Genomic DNA, 14,233 nt, shown 5'->3' on the forward strand with positions numbered 1-14,233 from the left:
CGGGATTAGGGATTTGAATATATTTAACAGAAATAGATGCAAGAAAGAATCATCCGGAAAGCACAAACAGCTGGAAATTTAAAATATTATCCCAAAATTAAAATAGAAAACAAAAAATTGCCCACAACTGATTGTCACCCCTTTTGTGTTTTTAATTTTGTTCTTTTTTTGTTTTTAACTTTTATTCTATTTCCACCACTCTTTTATTATTCCACACCTCTTCGATTGGTCTTTGTCCTTATTTTTATACTCCTTGACCCAAACCATTTAATTTATTCCCATAACTATATTCTACTACAAATAAAATGGGAATGGGCTGCTTAATTTATTTACTATTTTTAATTTTGAAATTTACATAATTTCCAATTTCTGATTTTATACTGTGGAATCTGATGATCAAAAACGTGTTGAGCTGTTACCCTGTCTCTCTCTCTCTCTCCAAATTTGAATATGTGCAAGCTGTAAATGAATGTAGTGTATGAATGTAGAGCCCCTTTATTTTGTACTGTTCCTCACTGCAACAACCTTCTCCTACTTCTTCAATCTCAAAATTCAATTTTTTAAATAATTAATTATTGATGTTGTGCAGCAGCATTTCTGTTTCCTTATAACCTCCATTCAAATTCCCCCATGGATTAGCACTGATTTCTCTACATCTCAATCTCTCTCTCTAACTGATTAGCATTGTAGCTCAAAACCCACTCCCAAGATTCAATTTTGTTCCACATTGAAACCCAATTCGGCAGCAATGGCGCCGTGGTGGGGGAAGGAAGCCCACAGAGGCACACCGGTGGTGGTGAAGATGGAGAATCCCAACAACTGGTCAATGGTGGAGATAGAGTCCCCCTCCGACGAGGAATTCCTGAACGACGCCGTCTCGAAGCGCGGCCGCAACAAAAACGCCAAGCAGCTGACGTGGGTGATCCTCCTCCGGGCCCACAAGGCCGCCGGCTGCCTCGCCTCCATCGCCGCCGCGTTCGTGTCCCTCGGCGCCGTCGTCCGCCGCCGCATCGCCGCGGGGCGCACCGACGCCGCCGACCCCGTCGAGAACCCCAAGATCAAGTCGAGATTTTACACCGCCATCAAAATCGCGCTAGGGCTTTCGCTTCTCCTGCTGGGATTCGAGCTCGCCGCTTATTTTAGGGGTTGGCATTTCGAGGCTCCGGATCTTCATCTGGCCCAGATTTACTCCGGGTTTGGAGTGAGGGATTTGTTTGGGACGGTGTATTCCAATTGGGTCCGGATCCGGGTCGGGTACATCGCTCCGCCGCTCCAGTTCTTGACCAGCGCTTGCATTGTGCTGTTTATAGTCCAGAGCGTCGATAGACTGATTCTCTGCTTGGGCTGCTTTTGGATTAAATTGAAAAAAATTAAACCCATTGCCAAACAAGACCTAATCGATGTTGAATCTGGAGATGGAGAAGGCTATTTCCCCATGGTTTTGGTCCAGATCCCTATGTGCAACGAGAAAGAGGTATTTCCCTCTCTATCCATGTGATTTACTTCATGTTTTAGATTGGGAATTTATAGATTTTGCTGGTGTGATAGGTTTATCAGCAGTCAATTGGGGCTGTGTGTGAAATGGATTGGCCTAAGGGGAGAATGCTGATTCAAGTTCTGGATGATTCGGATGACCCGACGGCGCAGATGCTGATCAAGGAAGAGGTCCAGAAATGGCGGGACAATGGGGCCAACATTGTTTACAGACATAGAGTGATTAGAGAGGGATACAAGGCTGGCAATCTCAAATCTGCCATGAGTTGCAGCTATGTTAAAGATTATGAATTTGTGGCTATTTTCGACGCTGATTTCCAGCCTAATGCGGATTTCCTAAAGCGGACTGTTCCACACTTTCAGGTATATATTCCCAATTAGGGTTCACCAATGCCCAATTCTGGGTTTAGTAGTCATAATTAGGGCTGGCGTGATTGGGGTTTGTGGGCCATATCTAATGAGGATCTTGTTTTGGATTTGGATTGTAGGATAATGATGAAGTAGGGTTGGTTCAAGCAAGGTGGTCATTTGTGAACAAGGAAGAGAATCTGCTAACAAGGCTGCAGCTCATCAATTTGGCATTTCATTTTGAAGTTGAGCAGCAGGTTAATGGGCATTTCATCAACTTCTTTGGGTTTAATGGGACTGCCGGAGTGTGGAGGATCAAGGCATTGGAGGAATCTGGTGGGTGGATGGAGAGGACCACTGTTGAGGACATGGACATTGCAGTCCGTGCTCATCTTCATGGATGGAAGTTTGTATTTTTGAATGATGTCGAGGTACTATTTCACAGTCAGTTGCTGATTAAAGGCGATCAAATGTTGATTTTAGTTGCTGATTGTGTTTTGTATGACGTTTCAGTGCCAATGTGAATTGCCGGAGTCATATGAAGCTTATCGGAAGCAGCAACATAGATGGCATTCTGGCCCAATGCAGCTTTTCCGTCTCTGTTTGCCTGCTATTATAAAATCTAAGGTACGGTGTTTGATGATGTTTAGCCTTTACAGGGGCGTTTACTCTGATTCGTGTTGTGATTGATGGATTGAATAATTGAGTTTGTATAATTGTGTTTAGTCAAGTTTAGTCAATCTCTCAATGTAACCAAAAATATTTGTAGTGTTTACTTTAGGTGATAGTTCAGATAGATCCAAGTAATGCTTTAGGGCTAATCCGTTAATTTTGAGCATGTTTGGTAGTGTAATCCTTCGAATACTCGATCTTATGTATTGACAGTTTAGTTTATCACTCAAAATAACAGAAAATATCTGTCATGTTTATTCTAGGTGATAGTTTTGATAATGAAAAGTAGTAGGGCTGATCCGAATCCGATAATTTGAGCTTATTTGATTGTGTATCCTCAAATACTCGAGCACTCAAAAGTAACCGCTCCATGACTAAATTCGAAAACTGAAATGCTGATTGTTTTCCTTGTTTTGTCGATTGCAGATAAGTGCGTGGAAGAAATTCAACATGATTTTCCTCTTCTTCTTGCTGAGAAAACTTATTCTTCCGTTTTACTCATTCACCCTTTTCTGCATCATTCTGCCATTAACAATGTTTGTTCCCGAGGCCACGCTCCCTGCGTGGGTCGTCTGTTACATCCCAGCCACAATGTCGTTCCTCAACATAATGCCTGCCCCAAAGTCATTCCCATTTATCGTTCCTTACCTGCTGTTCGAGAACACCATGTCGGTCACTAAGTTCAACGCCATGATATCCGGTCTCTTCCAGCTCGGAAGTGCTTACGAGTGGGTAGTCACCAAGAAATCTGGACGCTCCTCCGAGGGTGATCTACAGTCGTTGGTTGAGAAGCCCCCGACACACCAAAGAGGCAGCTCAGAGCCTAACTTGGAGGAACTCAAGGAGGAGATCAACCGACAGATGAAGAAGGATTCCCAGAAAAAGAAACACAATCGGATTTACACGAAAGAGCTTGCCCTCGCTTTCCTTCTCTTGACAGCCGCGGCAAGAAGCCTCTTGTCCGCTCAGGGAATCCATTTCTACTTCCTGCTCTTTCAGGGGATCTCGTTCTTGCTCGTGGGCCTCGACTTGATCGGCGAGCAGGTGCAGTAATGGCCGTTGCTCGAGCAAAGAATGTTGTAGACTGTGAACATATGCAAGAAATCTGGTGTAGAGATGTAACAGGCTGGGTTTAGAATGGCACGACACGGCCTTGCTCGTGGAGAAGGCTCCAGCTGATTTCGCGTTTGGCAGCACGGCAGTTGTAAAAAGAGACGAGAGACGCCGGCACATCGGTGTTGTGTCTCGTGGGATGAGAGGGGGAGGCCTGTAAAGATATGGCGACAACCCTATATTTTGTTCTCGTTTTGTAAGTTGTTAAATCTATTGGTTTCTATTCTTTTGTTTTTTTGGAATATTCATTCTGTAAGAAGGAATTTATTGAGCTATGATACGGGGGGAAGTAGTATAGTAGTGATGGTGGAAGCTATATTCATTATTTTGTGTGAATAATGTTTGGTCATTTTTAGTAAAATGAGAGGAACTGAAATCCTCATTCAGTGGGGAAAAAACCTTCTAGTTGAAATGAATTAATCTGGTTGGCAATTTTGATGAATGAGTGAAAATCTATGCCTCAATCTACCAGAAGGTTAATTTAAATTTATTTAGTAATTTTTTTTATTTTATTGTCTTAATGTTTTTAATTTCTAAATTTGTCTTTACCAACTTGTGCTGTCCGATTTGCTTGAAATATTTTTATTTCTTTCTTTTTCTTCCTTTCCAATTGGAATTTCGTTTGTTTATCTTTATTTTCTCATTCTCAACCAAGATTATGGTGGACTATTTCTACTCCTTTTTTTCTTATGGTGATGGTAAGAGCTTCGCACAAAAAACACGTATTCAACACCAACATGAGTGTGGTGTCACAATAGGTGTGCACACTTTGAGCATACATGTGGGGAGAGTTTGTACTTTAAGGTTAGTGGTGTTTCATTAATCAAAGGAAATAAAAATTAAAGCATAAGAAAAAGAGAGAAAAAAAAAGAAGCACTGGAGATGATCCACTTGATTGTGAGATTACTTTAGTGAGTGATCACTAGATCAATGACTAAAAGGATTATAAAAAAGAACATAAAATAGTTTTTCTTGACTCCATCTATAGGAGTATATTATTTATTTGATGATTAGAAACAAATTTGACTGGGGCCCAATTGATTTAATGGAGTATATGTTATTTTATGATTTTGATAATTATATTTTGATAGCTATATATGCTTTATATAATAAGTTGGTATATTTTTGGTAGTAAAAGTAACAATGACATTAAATTTAATGTCAAATTGATTTTCACCTAATTAGTAATCTAAACATTATTTAATGAATCATCAGAGTAAAGTTTGAGGAAACTTTGGTACTAATTATATGAGCATTTTATGTTTTGTTAAGATTATACTTATAGTCTAAAATTGGTTCCGTATATACTTTGTTAAAAAAACTTTTTGGTGTTAGGGATTAAAATATCTCTTCAATTTAATGGCTGAACCTTTACAAGATGAGGTGGAGGCTAATTTTTCTAATTATAAGTTTGAGATTTAAAAAAAATATTCTTTTTTTATTATTTGATCTGATAATGGGTTTATTGTATATTAATTTACACAAGATAACCTGATAAGGTGATGATTTTAAAAGAATATTGAAGAAACAGTGTGTTCTTTACTTGTGATTTCCATATGTAGATATGATGATGATTCACCACATCTAGTCTAGAGCAATTCTTATTTTGGGTTAGCTAGTTTTCAAGTCCTATTTACATAAATTACCCATTAAACATCTAGTATAGTCCAACTCTATATTTGAGTTAGGTCGTTATCATCTCCTCTAAGAAATTAAATTAAATTAAATTAGCTGAGATTAATGCATATCCTACTTTAATTTCTAGGTGTTAGATGCCTGTCAAGTGCATACCATCAAATTGTTGTACACCGTGTACACGTATTGAAGGTGAATTGAATTATGATCCCGTTTGCCTAAATTTGGATATAAAACAAACAAATGTAACAATATCCAACCCTGCAATAATATATCTTAAAATTAATCTCATCTCACTATATCAAACTGCAATGGTGTAAGCTGTGTAACACATAATCTGGCATTATTGTCACTTCCTTCGGCGACATTACAATAAATGATCACAATGGATGCCTGCCTTTTTACAATTTAATTTATCCAAATCCCAACTGTAAGAAATAGAGTTTATTTGGTGTCTATTCGAATCGATATTCATTGTCTAGTTTATGTTCCTTTTATTAGTAATGGCAACATCAAATTCAATAATTAGGGCCATGATGTCGAATTTGAGAGCCTTTACATTTCTGTGATAACATAAAATGCATGCTTTAAACCACCTGGAATCGGTGGTGGACAAATGTACCTAACTAACTCTTAATTAAGCTCATCAAAAAACAAAACAATAAAATGAATACCAAAAAAAAAAGAAAAAAGGAAAGAACAAGCAAATAAGAATTCTTAAGAGAGCGACACAATTTGCATTATAAATCTTGGTCATAGTCTCTGTCAGGCCATCCGCGTCCCTGTCTTTTAACCGTCTCATCTCTTAACTATTCATGAGTCCCACTATACTTTTCAGCTCACCTCTTAACTAAGAGACAACACCCGCATCCCTACATCTCTTAACCATCTCTTAACTATTCATTCAATTTCATTTTTTATTTTTAATTCCAACAAACTCAATTAATAAAAACACACTTCATTAAATAAAATAAAAATTACAATTTAAAAACCAAAAAAATAAAAAAATACATAATTAAAATACTATAAATTAAACTATAAAAACTACTCCGCCGGCGAATCATCCCCCGAAGTCGGCGGTGCACCCAAGTTAGATTGATTCCGAATACCAAGTTGAGCTCTCAGATGCTCAATTCCGTCCATATGGGCTTCAAATTGGCGAGGATTCATTTTTGAAGTGTCAGCCATCGTGGCGACCAGGTACATGGACATTAGGCTGTTGTAGCCCGTGCCCATGCCCGTGTCGGAGCCCGAGCCCTCGTTCGCCGCGGCCCCTCCCCCTCCCTCTCCCTTTCCCCCTCGCTCTCGCCGCCTTCACTGCCTTGGTCCCTTGCAGCCGACGTCGTGCACTGGAAGAAGACCCCCTGCATCATCGGTTGGCGTATCGGTTGGCGTGCCCTCACGTGAGGTGTTGCCTTCACCGCCATCACTAGACGAGTAGTGGCCACGCGCCGTGTGCTTAGTGCGTTTCGAGCCCGACTCGACACCGTTAACCCACCTTTCAAGGTGGTGGACTTGCGACCAACCATCGACAAACTTGAAATCTTTACCGACATCGTCTTTGAAGACCCGCAACGCCACTCTCAGAATGTCGGCTCCACCGGCTCCGCTTTGATAATTCGCCTCTTCTGCCCTGAATATCGCGCAAAATTTTTTGACATCTTTGTCGCATCGGTCTCAATGACTGCAGAGCATCTTCACGTTGCGGGCAAAGGTGTTCTTCGGCCATCGTGCGTTGTAAACTTCGGTGACTTTTTTCCAAAAACACTTGTTGGTTTGTTGATTCCCGACGACAGGATCGTACGAGACGCTGATCCAAGCGTCGTACAGAGCCAACGTCTCATTTTGGCTGTCGTCTCCCACAACCTCGTGGTCGCCCTCTTCCTCCTCGGCATTGACGCCGATCCTGAGGCCGATCCTGCCGGAGCCGGAGCCTCCACCTATTGGCCAGTCGGGCAAAGTGCGTTCAGGCGGCAAAAAATTCTCCGAAATTTGGGATAATCCCGACGATTGCCCGTACCTCTGGGGGGGGGCGATAGTATGCATCCACATCAAAATGTGGTGTTTGGTACGCCGGGGAAGTGGTCGAGGCTTGGGTGCCCGGCGATGAACCGGGAGTACCCAAAAAGTTGTACATGCTCGCCCAATCGTCGAACGAGTTCAATTCAAACCCGCCGGAGCGCCGCCTGCCGCCGCTGGAGTTTCCATCGCCGGACATTTTTTCAACAATTGGAGAGAGAGGAATAGATGAGTGTAGTGAATGGAAGAGGAATGAGAGTAGTGTTTCTGTGTAAAATAGTGAATGGAGTATAAAGTACTACCTCTGTCCCTGAAAATTTGATACAGTTTACTATTTCGGTCCGTCCCTAAAAATTTGATACACTTCACTTTTACCATTTTTGGTAGTGGACCCCATATTCCACTAACTCATTCCTACTCACATTTTATTATAAAACTAATACTTTAAAAGTAGGACCCACATTCCACCAACTTTTTCAACTCACTTTCCATTACATTTCTTAAAACCCGTGTCGGGTCAAAGTGTAGCAAATTTTGGGGGACGGATGCAGTATATTTATAGAATAATAAAAGAAAAGAAAAAAAAATTAAAAAATTCGACCGTTTGATGCAACGGTCATTTGATCGTTTAATTTTTTTTTATTAAATTCGAATTTTTCGAATTTATAAAATAAATAAATTATTACTTCATAATTCCAACGCCCACTCGCGGGCCGGCGAGTGGACGTCACGCCATCTTCCAGCGTGGGCCACGTGGGGCGCGTGCGTCGTCTCGCCAGCTCGAGGCCGGCCTCGCCGGCACGCATCGCGCGACGAATGTCTCGTCTCGTCTAGACGTCGGTCTCGTCGCGTGCGATGCAGATGCCCTCAATTTTCGCTCCAATCATTGTTGTCACTATATTCTTCATTCAATTCATTGGCCGTTGAGGGATAGAGTGGACATCAAATTCTTAGCCATGAAGCAAACTGTCACATGAGTTTTTTTTTTTCAAGCTCTCAGTTTGATTCAAATTTGTGAATATCATTTTATTTCGAATATTCATAATAGATCATAAGATAAAACAAAAAATCCCAACCTTTATGTCTGACTCTACTTATGAAGTGAGTGGAGTATCGTGTTTGTCTCTAACTTTGAATTTCTTTTAGTAATCCTCTTAAATTTAGTTTTAACTTTTTTTTATAAAAAAATTTGAAATTTGAAAAGTTTAAATTATTGTATGATAATCTAGAATGTGAAATAATTCCTTGTTAATTGACTTGTTTTTTTTAATTTTATTTTAGAAAATTCTAAAATAATTGAGTTATTTTTTTTTTCAAACAATAATACTTTTCTTTACTTTATTCTCTCTTCATCTCTATTACTTTATTCACTATCCACTTAACACACTATTCTTATTCTTAATATCATGCATGCACATTTAGCTTATCAATTTTGTAATCAACTAATCACCGTCTTATTTATACAATTTTCCAATTTTTTTAATTTTGACATTTTTAGCCATTAACATAAAAGCCACCATACACATTCTATCTTTACAACAAAATATGTTTATAGGCCTGAAAATTTAATCAGTGGGTTTTGGATATTCCCGACCCAGTCTCAGTACCCGACGGGTTTTGGGTACCGTGAAACCCGAAATTATGAGTTCGGGTACGGGTTTGAGTAGTTAATGTTTGGATTTTTCGGGTTTAGAGTACCCGACTAATACCCGATTAAACCCGATTAATTATGTATTTGTGATAAATATTTTTATTAGTATAGGGCCTATGGCTCATAGGGTAAATCTAGGGTAACTTTATTTAATCACATGTAGATATATAAATTTTTTGTGTGCCTCACTTTTTCAAGTTTCTATTTGTCTAATGTCTATTATAGAATTATAGTCAATAAATAGTACTCTCTCCGTCCCATAGTAGACCGCACACTTGGAGAATGACACGAGATTTTAGGAGATATTGTTTTGTGTGTTATGTGGAAAGAGAATATAGTATATTTATATTAATGTGAGAGAGGGCTTTTTCTAAAAAAGTAAATGTGACATCTTTTGTGGGACAAACTAAAAAGAAAGTGTGACATCTACTATGAGACGAATGGAGTATAAGTATTGTATTCTTTTTAATAATTTCTATTGTCATCACAATTTAATTTATATAAAAGAATAAATTTTAAATATAATAATTCCGGGTTTATGGGTACCCGATTGGTTGGGTTCGGGTACCCGCATCGAGTATTAGGGTACTCAAATTCACATACGGATCGGGTATTGTGTATGATATTTTTGAGATTTTGGGTTTGGGTACCCGAATTTACACCACTAGTTTAGATTAAACGCGTCATCATGCTTGTAATTTGCTAATTAGTAGTAGTATTAACTATGTCGGTGTGTATTTAACTTGGATTGTGTTTGAATTCAAGAATAGATAGTAAGTAATAATATAAATAGATGGAAACTTAGCCCACAAAAGCCACCATATCATATTCATCACATGCTAAATTGCAAATTGCACAACACGAAAAGAATATAATAAAATTAGTTTATTCTTATAGTATTTCCAGAATCTTGACCACTCCAACCTCAGACATGTAAATGACAATCTTACCCCTGCGTAAACCAAACACCTAAAACAAACAAAAGCTATAATTATTTTTCACTACGCTTTAATCGAACAAATTAAAAAAAATAGAATTAATGTGTGCAAATTCTAGAAAGAAATGCGTTGAATTGAAGTCAGGCATGGCGCTTCCATTTCTATAACTAACTTGTGAACAGAAATCCATTCGCTAATTCACATACATTTCATTGGAGATGGAAAATAGTAAGAGAGTAGAAGATAGTGTGAAACAAGCGAAAGAGATGGAAAACAAACCGAGCAATCGCGAAATCATGAAGAAGAAGCAGCAGAAGAAGAAACTGAGCTACTATTTAATCCCGAGATTTGCGTGTATGAGATTAGACATGGAGGCTGGGTGCAGCGGGAGGAGGGATCATTCTCCCACGCACCTCGTCGTTACGGTCAATGGTATTATTGGAAGGTACAAAAGTGGTAGCTTCTCATTTTTCTTCTTTTTCATTTGGAAGCCAAATTATTTTTAATTTCACACCAAAAATTAGAAGCACCCTAAATTTAAGTATTTGGATTCAAAAAATGCTATAAGTTCGTGTATGATACATCATTATTTTTGTGTACTCAGTTTTCACAATGTTATTCGAAAAAATGTTCCATTTTTCATTTATTATCTCAAAAAAAACCTCAATTTTACGTAAAATTTGATTTAGGTCCTACTTGTGTGACATTATCAATCGATGAAACATGCCGAATTCTTAGGTAGATTTGCCAAAATTTAAAAATACTATAATTTACAAAAGCATTTGATGAGTTGATTCATTGTTCCGTCACCAAATTATGGAAAATAAATTTGATATGGTTTGTTTGCAGTGCTCAAAATTGGAGGTATGCAGCAAAGCAGTTCGTGAAGGCTTATCCAGATGATGTTTTAGTACATTGTGAGCTCATTTTTTTGGTATTTGCTAGATTCTTTATTCAGTGCTTGCTTTGCTTTAAGCCAAGATTTATGTTAGACTAGGTAATTAATCAAGACTATTTGTATAATCCAATCTTATGAAGTTACAGAAAGTGATTTGCTTGATTTTTGAACAGATTATGCATATATTCTAAACCCCTTCAACCATTTTTCTCTTATCATTCTATTTTACAACAAGAATCCACATTTTCTTGATCTTATGAAACTTATGAGTTGCATTGGGTGAAGTCAGAAGCTGTAATTCTTAACCTAATCTCGATGAACATGATCAATCCAGGCAGTCAGTCGAATACTTCAATGTTGACGTTTGATGGTGTTGATGTTATGGGGAAGAGATTAGCTGACGAGGTTTGTGATCAAATTTTCGATTTTATAAGTCATCACACTGTACAACTTGAACTTGATCAACATTTTGCTTCTCAGGTGGTTTCTGTTGTCAGCCTCCATCCAAATCTTCAGAAGATTTCGTTTCTAGGCCACTCACTCGGTGGCTTGATAGCAAGATACGCCGTTGCTGTGCTTTACCAGCAAAATGTGATGCAAACCAACATTGAGCAAAGTGGTGGTGAATGTGTCGGTGAAGAGAAACGAAGGGGAGTTGTTGCAGGGCTCGAACCTGTGAACTTTATTACATTTGCAACGCCACATCTTGGTTCGAGGGGGCATAAACAGGTGATCTAGCATACACTTTATCTTACCTGTTAGTTCTGTTTATGTGGTAAATCTCTATAAAATGTAATGCTACTTCGATTTTTTGATATTGATGAATGGGGTCTGTTGTTTGTGATTATTTTCTGTTAGTAAGGCTGATTCTTTGTGCAGGTTCCGGTTTTCTGTGGTGTCTACACCATGGAGAGACTAGCAACCCGTGCTTCGTTTCTACTTGGTAGAACGGGTAGGCATTTGTTCTTGAGTGATTCGGATGATGGAAAAGCTCCAATTCTGCTCAGAATGAGCAGTGATTCTGAAGACCTGAAGTTTATGTGAGTCTTTATCTGTCTTTATTTTAGGTTCTTCAAACTGTATGACTGAAAAACTTTGATGCTTGCTGCAGATCTGCGTTGCAGTCATTTAAGAGGCGTGCAGCCTATGCAAATGTACGTTTTGACAGTATCCTCCCGATGTTACTAATTTAGTAGTATTTTTTAAGTTGGATGTCTTCTCCAGTGATAGAAAACATAAAAACATAGTACTATTACTTTGTGTAATGGCCTTGACACCTAATCTAGATATTGTGGGGTGGAGTTCATCATCACTGCGTCGTCTGAGTGAGCTCCCAAAGGTACAGATCACCACTACTGCTGATGTCTGCTTTTCAGAAGGATCAAACATCTGACTGTGTGTTTTTTGTAGCGCCGGAGTCTTGAGAGAAACGCTAAATACCCCCATATCGTCAACGAGGAGAAAGCAAGTGCTGTCAGCAGCCCTCAAGGAGTTCCATTGGAAATCAAAGCTGCTAGAGGCAGGACAAGGGATATGGAAGGTGTGTGTGTTCTTCAAAATTATTGAACTTGTGCCATTACACACTCCATGATTCATTTGGCTCTACTGAAGTTCCTTGTTTGCTACACACTCTTTGTTTCCTCGCGTCTCTCATCATAATATATGCGACATGGCATGGGACGATGGTCGTCTATGTCAATGAACTTATTGATTCTTGGTAAGTGGTAACTAAGTTGAAAGTTGTTGATATTCACCTTCTTTTTACATTGTAGAGACAATGATCAGAGGGCTGACTAGGCTGAACTGGGAACGAGTCGATGTCAGCTTCACCGGAAGTATGCAATGGCTTCTTGCACACAGCACAATTCAGGCAAGCTTATTGAGGCCTTCTTAAGATGCATAATACTAGAAACTATTTAGGGGGGCTTTTAACTATTGAGTTATTTTTCTGCAAACTGCTTTGACTTCTCAATTCCTTTGTGATCATAATGATAGGTTAAAACTCAATGTATCAATTCTGAGGGTGCGGATGTCATACAGCATATGATCGATAACTTTGTATTGTGAGAGACTGTATCGAGCCATGTTTGTGTGCAGATGATTGTCGGGCAACGAAGTGCAGCTTAGTTATTTTTAAAGTTTGTTGATGGTTAGTTGCTGTGATACTGTTTGCTTGAACAGCTAAAGAGGAAATTAAGGTGCAGATAGGGAAAGGGTAGTTGCTTCGCAATGAAGTGGTGGATTTGTAATTTATAGAATAGTTTTAGTGAATTCTGGATCTCACTTTGTAGCTAGTACTCCCTTCGTTCCATAGTAATGGAGGCGTTTCTTTTCGGCACGGAGATTAAGAAAAATTGTACTCCATTAGGTGGGTTAAGTAAATGGAGAATAAAGTGGAAAATGAAAAAGGTAGAGAGATAGAAAAAAAAAAGAGAGAGTAAAGTATGTGTGGAAAAATGTGTTGACTTTTACTAAAAAGGGAAATGACTCTATTACAATGATACAGATGGAGTATATTGTTTTATGCCGCAAGAGAACTTCTAATGCTGCCATATTTTGAGGTGTAATAGTTGAATTTTAAGGTCATACTAAGTATTACTAATAATTTAGTAATAATACCACTAAGATCACGAAATTTTGTTAGATACTGGTCTATCATATCCAAAGCTTTTTAAAAATTAAATGAAAATTTACGAAATTTAATCTTCCTCAATTACTCATATAGTCGAAATTGAAATCGATGTTGAAAAATCAAACGAGCGCAAATTCCAAATGATCCATCCTCTCTTTCTCTCATCTACTTGATCTCCACCTCGTCGACCATTCATTTAAATAAAAAAATGTTGTGTTGTTGTCACGTTGGGTTCAATTTTGATCATTATGAGAAAATTGCAAAAGTTTACATATTTGAAATCTAAATTATTTCAAAATTACTTTTTGTGTTCTAACAATATACCCTCGATACAGATTGATCTGAGAAGCCATGTTTGTACATTTGATAGACTAGGCTGGTCCACTGTTGCACCTTCCATTAATGCTGCAGAATTGTTACTTTTACCACTTACAAAAGCATCATTTGATCATATACATGTTAGATTAAATTTAAGACAATAATAATTCGAGATGTACCAGTTTTTATCTTTGATAGGCTAGGATGGTCCACCTCCCCTTATTTTGGTGTACGCTTGCAAACTAGTACTCCCTCCGTCCCAAGGTATTAGATCAACTTTCTTTTTTAGGATGTCCCAACATATTAGACTCATTTCCTTTTTTAGCAAAAAGCATCTATCTTATTTTATTCTCCACCTACTTTTTTCTCTCATCTCCCCTATTTTTTCCCTCTCTCATACTTTACTCTCTCCACTTTAACTATTTAAATATCAATTCTTTAAATCATATGCTCAAAAGAAGTGAGTCTAATACTCCGGGACGGAGGGAGTATTAAATTTCATTTTATACACAAAT

General features: G+C 38.4%; 2 protein-coding genes across 2 annotated transcripts; both read left to right on the forward strand.

The window, feature by feature from the left end:
* The first annotated feature begins 332 nt into the window (after positions 1–332).
* On the forward strand, positions 333–3,927 carry LOC125194385 (putative xyloglucan glycosyltransferase 12). The gene is made up of 5 exons (XM_048092570.2): positions 333–1,474; positions 1,549–1,857; positions 1,983–2,273; positions 2,356–2,469; positions 2,941–3,927. Exons 1-5 carry the CDS (start codon positions 749–751, stop codon positions 3,565–3,567), a joined length of 2,067 nt encoding a protein of 688 aa, XP_047948527.1. The 5' UTR covers positions 333–748; the 3' UTR covers positions 3,568–3,927.
* A 6,037-nt stretch (positions 3,928–9,964) lies between these two features.
* On the forward strand, positions 9,965–13,106 carry LOC125197242 (putative lipase ROG1). The gene is made up of 10 exons (XM_048095962.2): positions 9,965–10,315; positions 10,720–10,787; positions 11,103–11,173; positions 11,249–11,497; positions 11,648–11,808; positions 11,880–11,935; positions 12,055–12,107; positions 12,179–12,308; positions 12,541–12,638; positions 12,764–13,106. Exons 1-10 carry the CDS (start codon positions 10,089–10,091, stop codon positions 12,833–12,835), a joined length of 1,185 nt encoding a protein of 394 aa, XP_047951919.1. The 5' UTR covers positions 9,965–10,088; the 3' UTR covers positions 12,836–13,106.
* The last annotated feature ends 1,127 nt before the right edge of the window (positions 13,107–14,233 follow it).

The sequence above is a fragment of the Salvia hispanica genome, chromosome 4 (genome assembly GCF_029641045.1).
Source record: "Salvia hispanica isolate PSC_SH4W2 chromosome 4, Shi_PSC_v1, whole genome shotgun sequence".
Taxonomy (NCBI): domain Eukaryota; kingdom Viridiplantae; phylum Streptophyta; class Magnoliopsida; order Lamiales; family Lamiaceae; genus Salvia; species Salvia hispanica.

Bases quoted from the DNA above. Each gene is read 5' to 3' on its own strand.
- LOC125194385 (XM_048092570.2), top strand. From the start codon at position 749: ATGGCGCCGTGGTGGGGGAAGGAAGCCCACAGAGGCACACCGGTGGTG. The intron at 1,475-1,548 runs GTATTTCCCTCT...CTGGTGTGATAG, and splicing joins CTATGTGCAACGAGAAAGAG to GTTTATCAGCAGTCAATTGG. The intron at 1,858-1,982 runs GTATATATTCCC...TTTGGATTGTAG, and splicing joins GGACTGTTCCACACTTTCAG to GATAATGATGAAGTAGGGTT.
- LOC125197242 (XM_048095962.2), top strand. From the start codon at position 10,089: ATGGAAAATAGTAAGAGAGTAGAAGATAGTGTGAAACAAGCGAAAGAG. The intron at 10,788-11,102 runs GTGAGCTCATTT...TGATCAATCCAG, and splicing joins AGATGATGTTTTAGTACATT to GCAGTCAGTCGAATACTTCA. The intron at 12,309-12,540 runs GTGTGTGTGTTC...TTTACATTGTAG, and splicing joins CAGGACAAGGGATATGGAAG to AGACAATGATCAGAGGGCTG.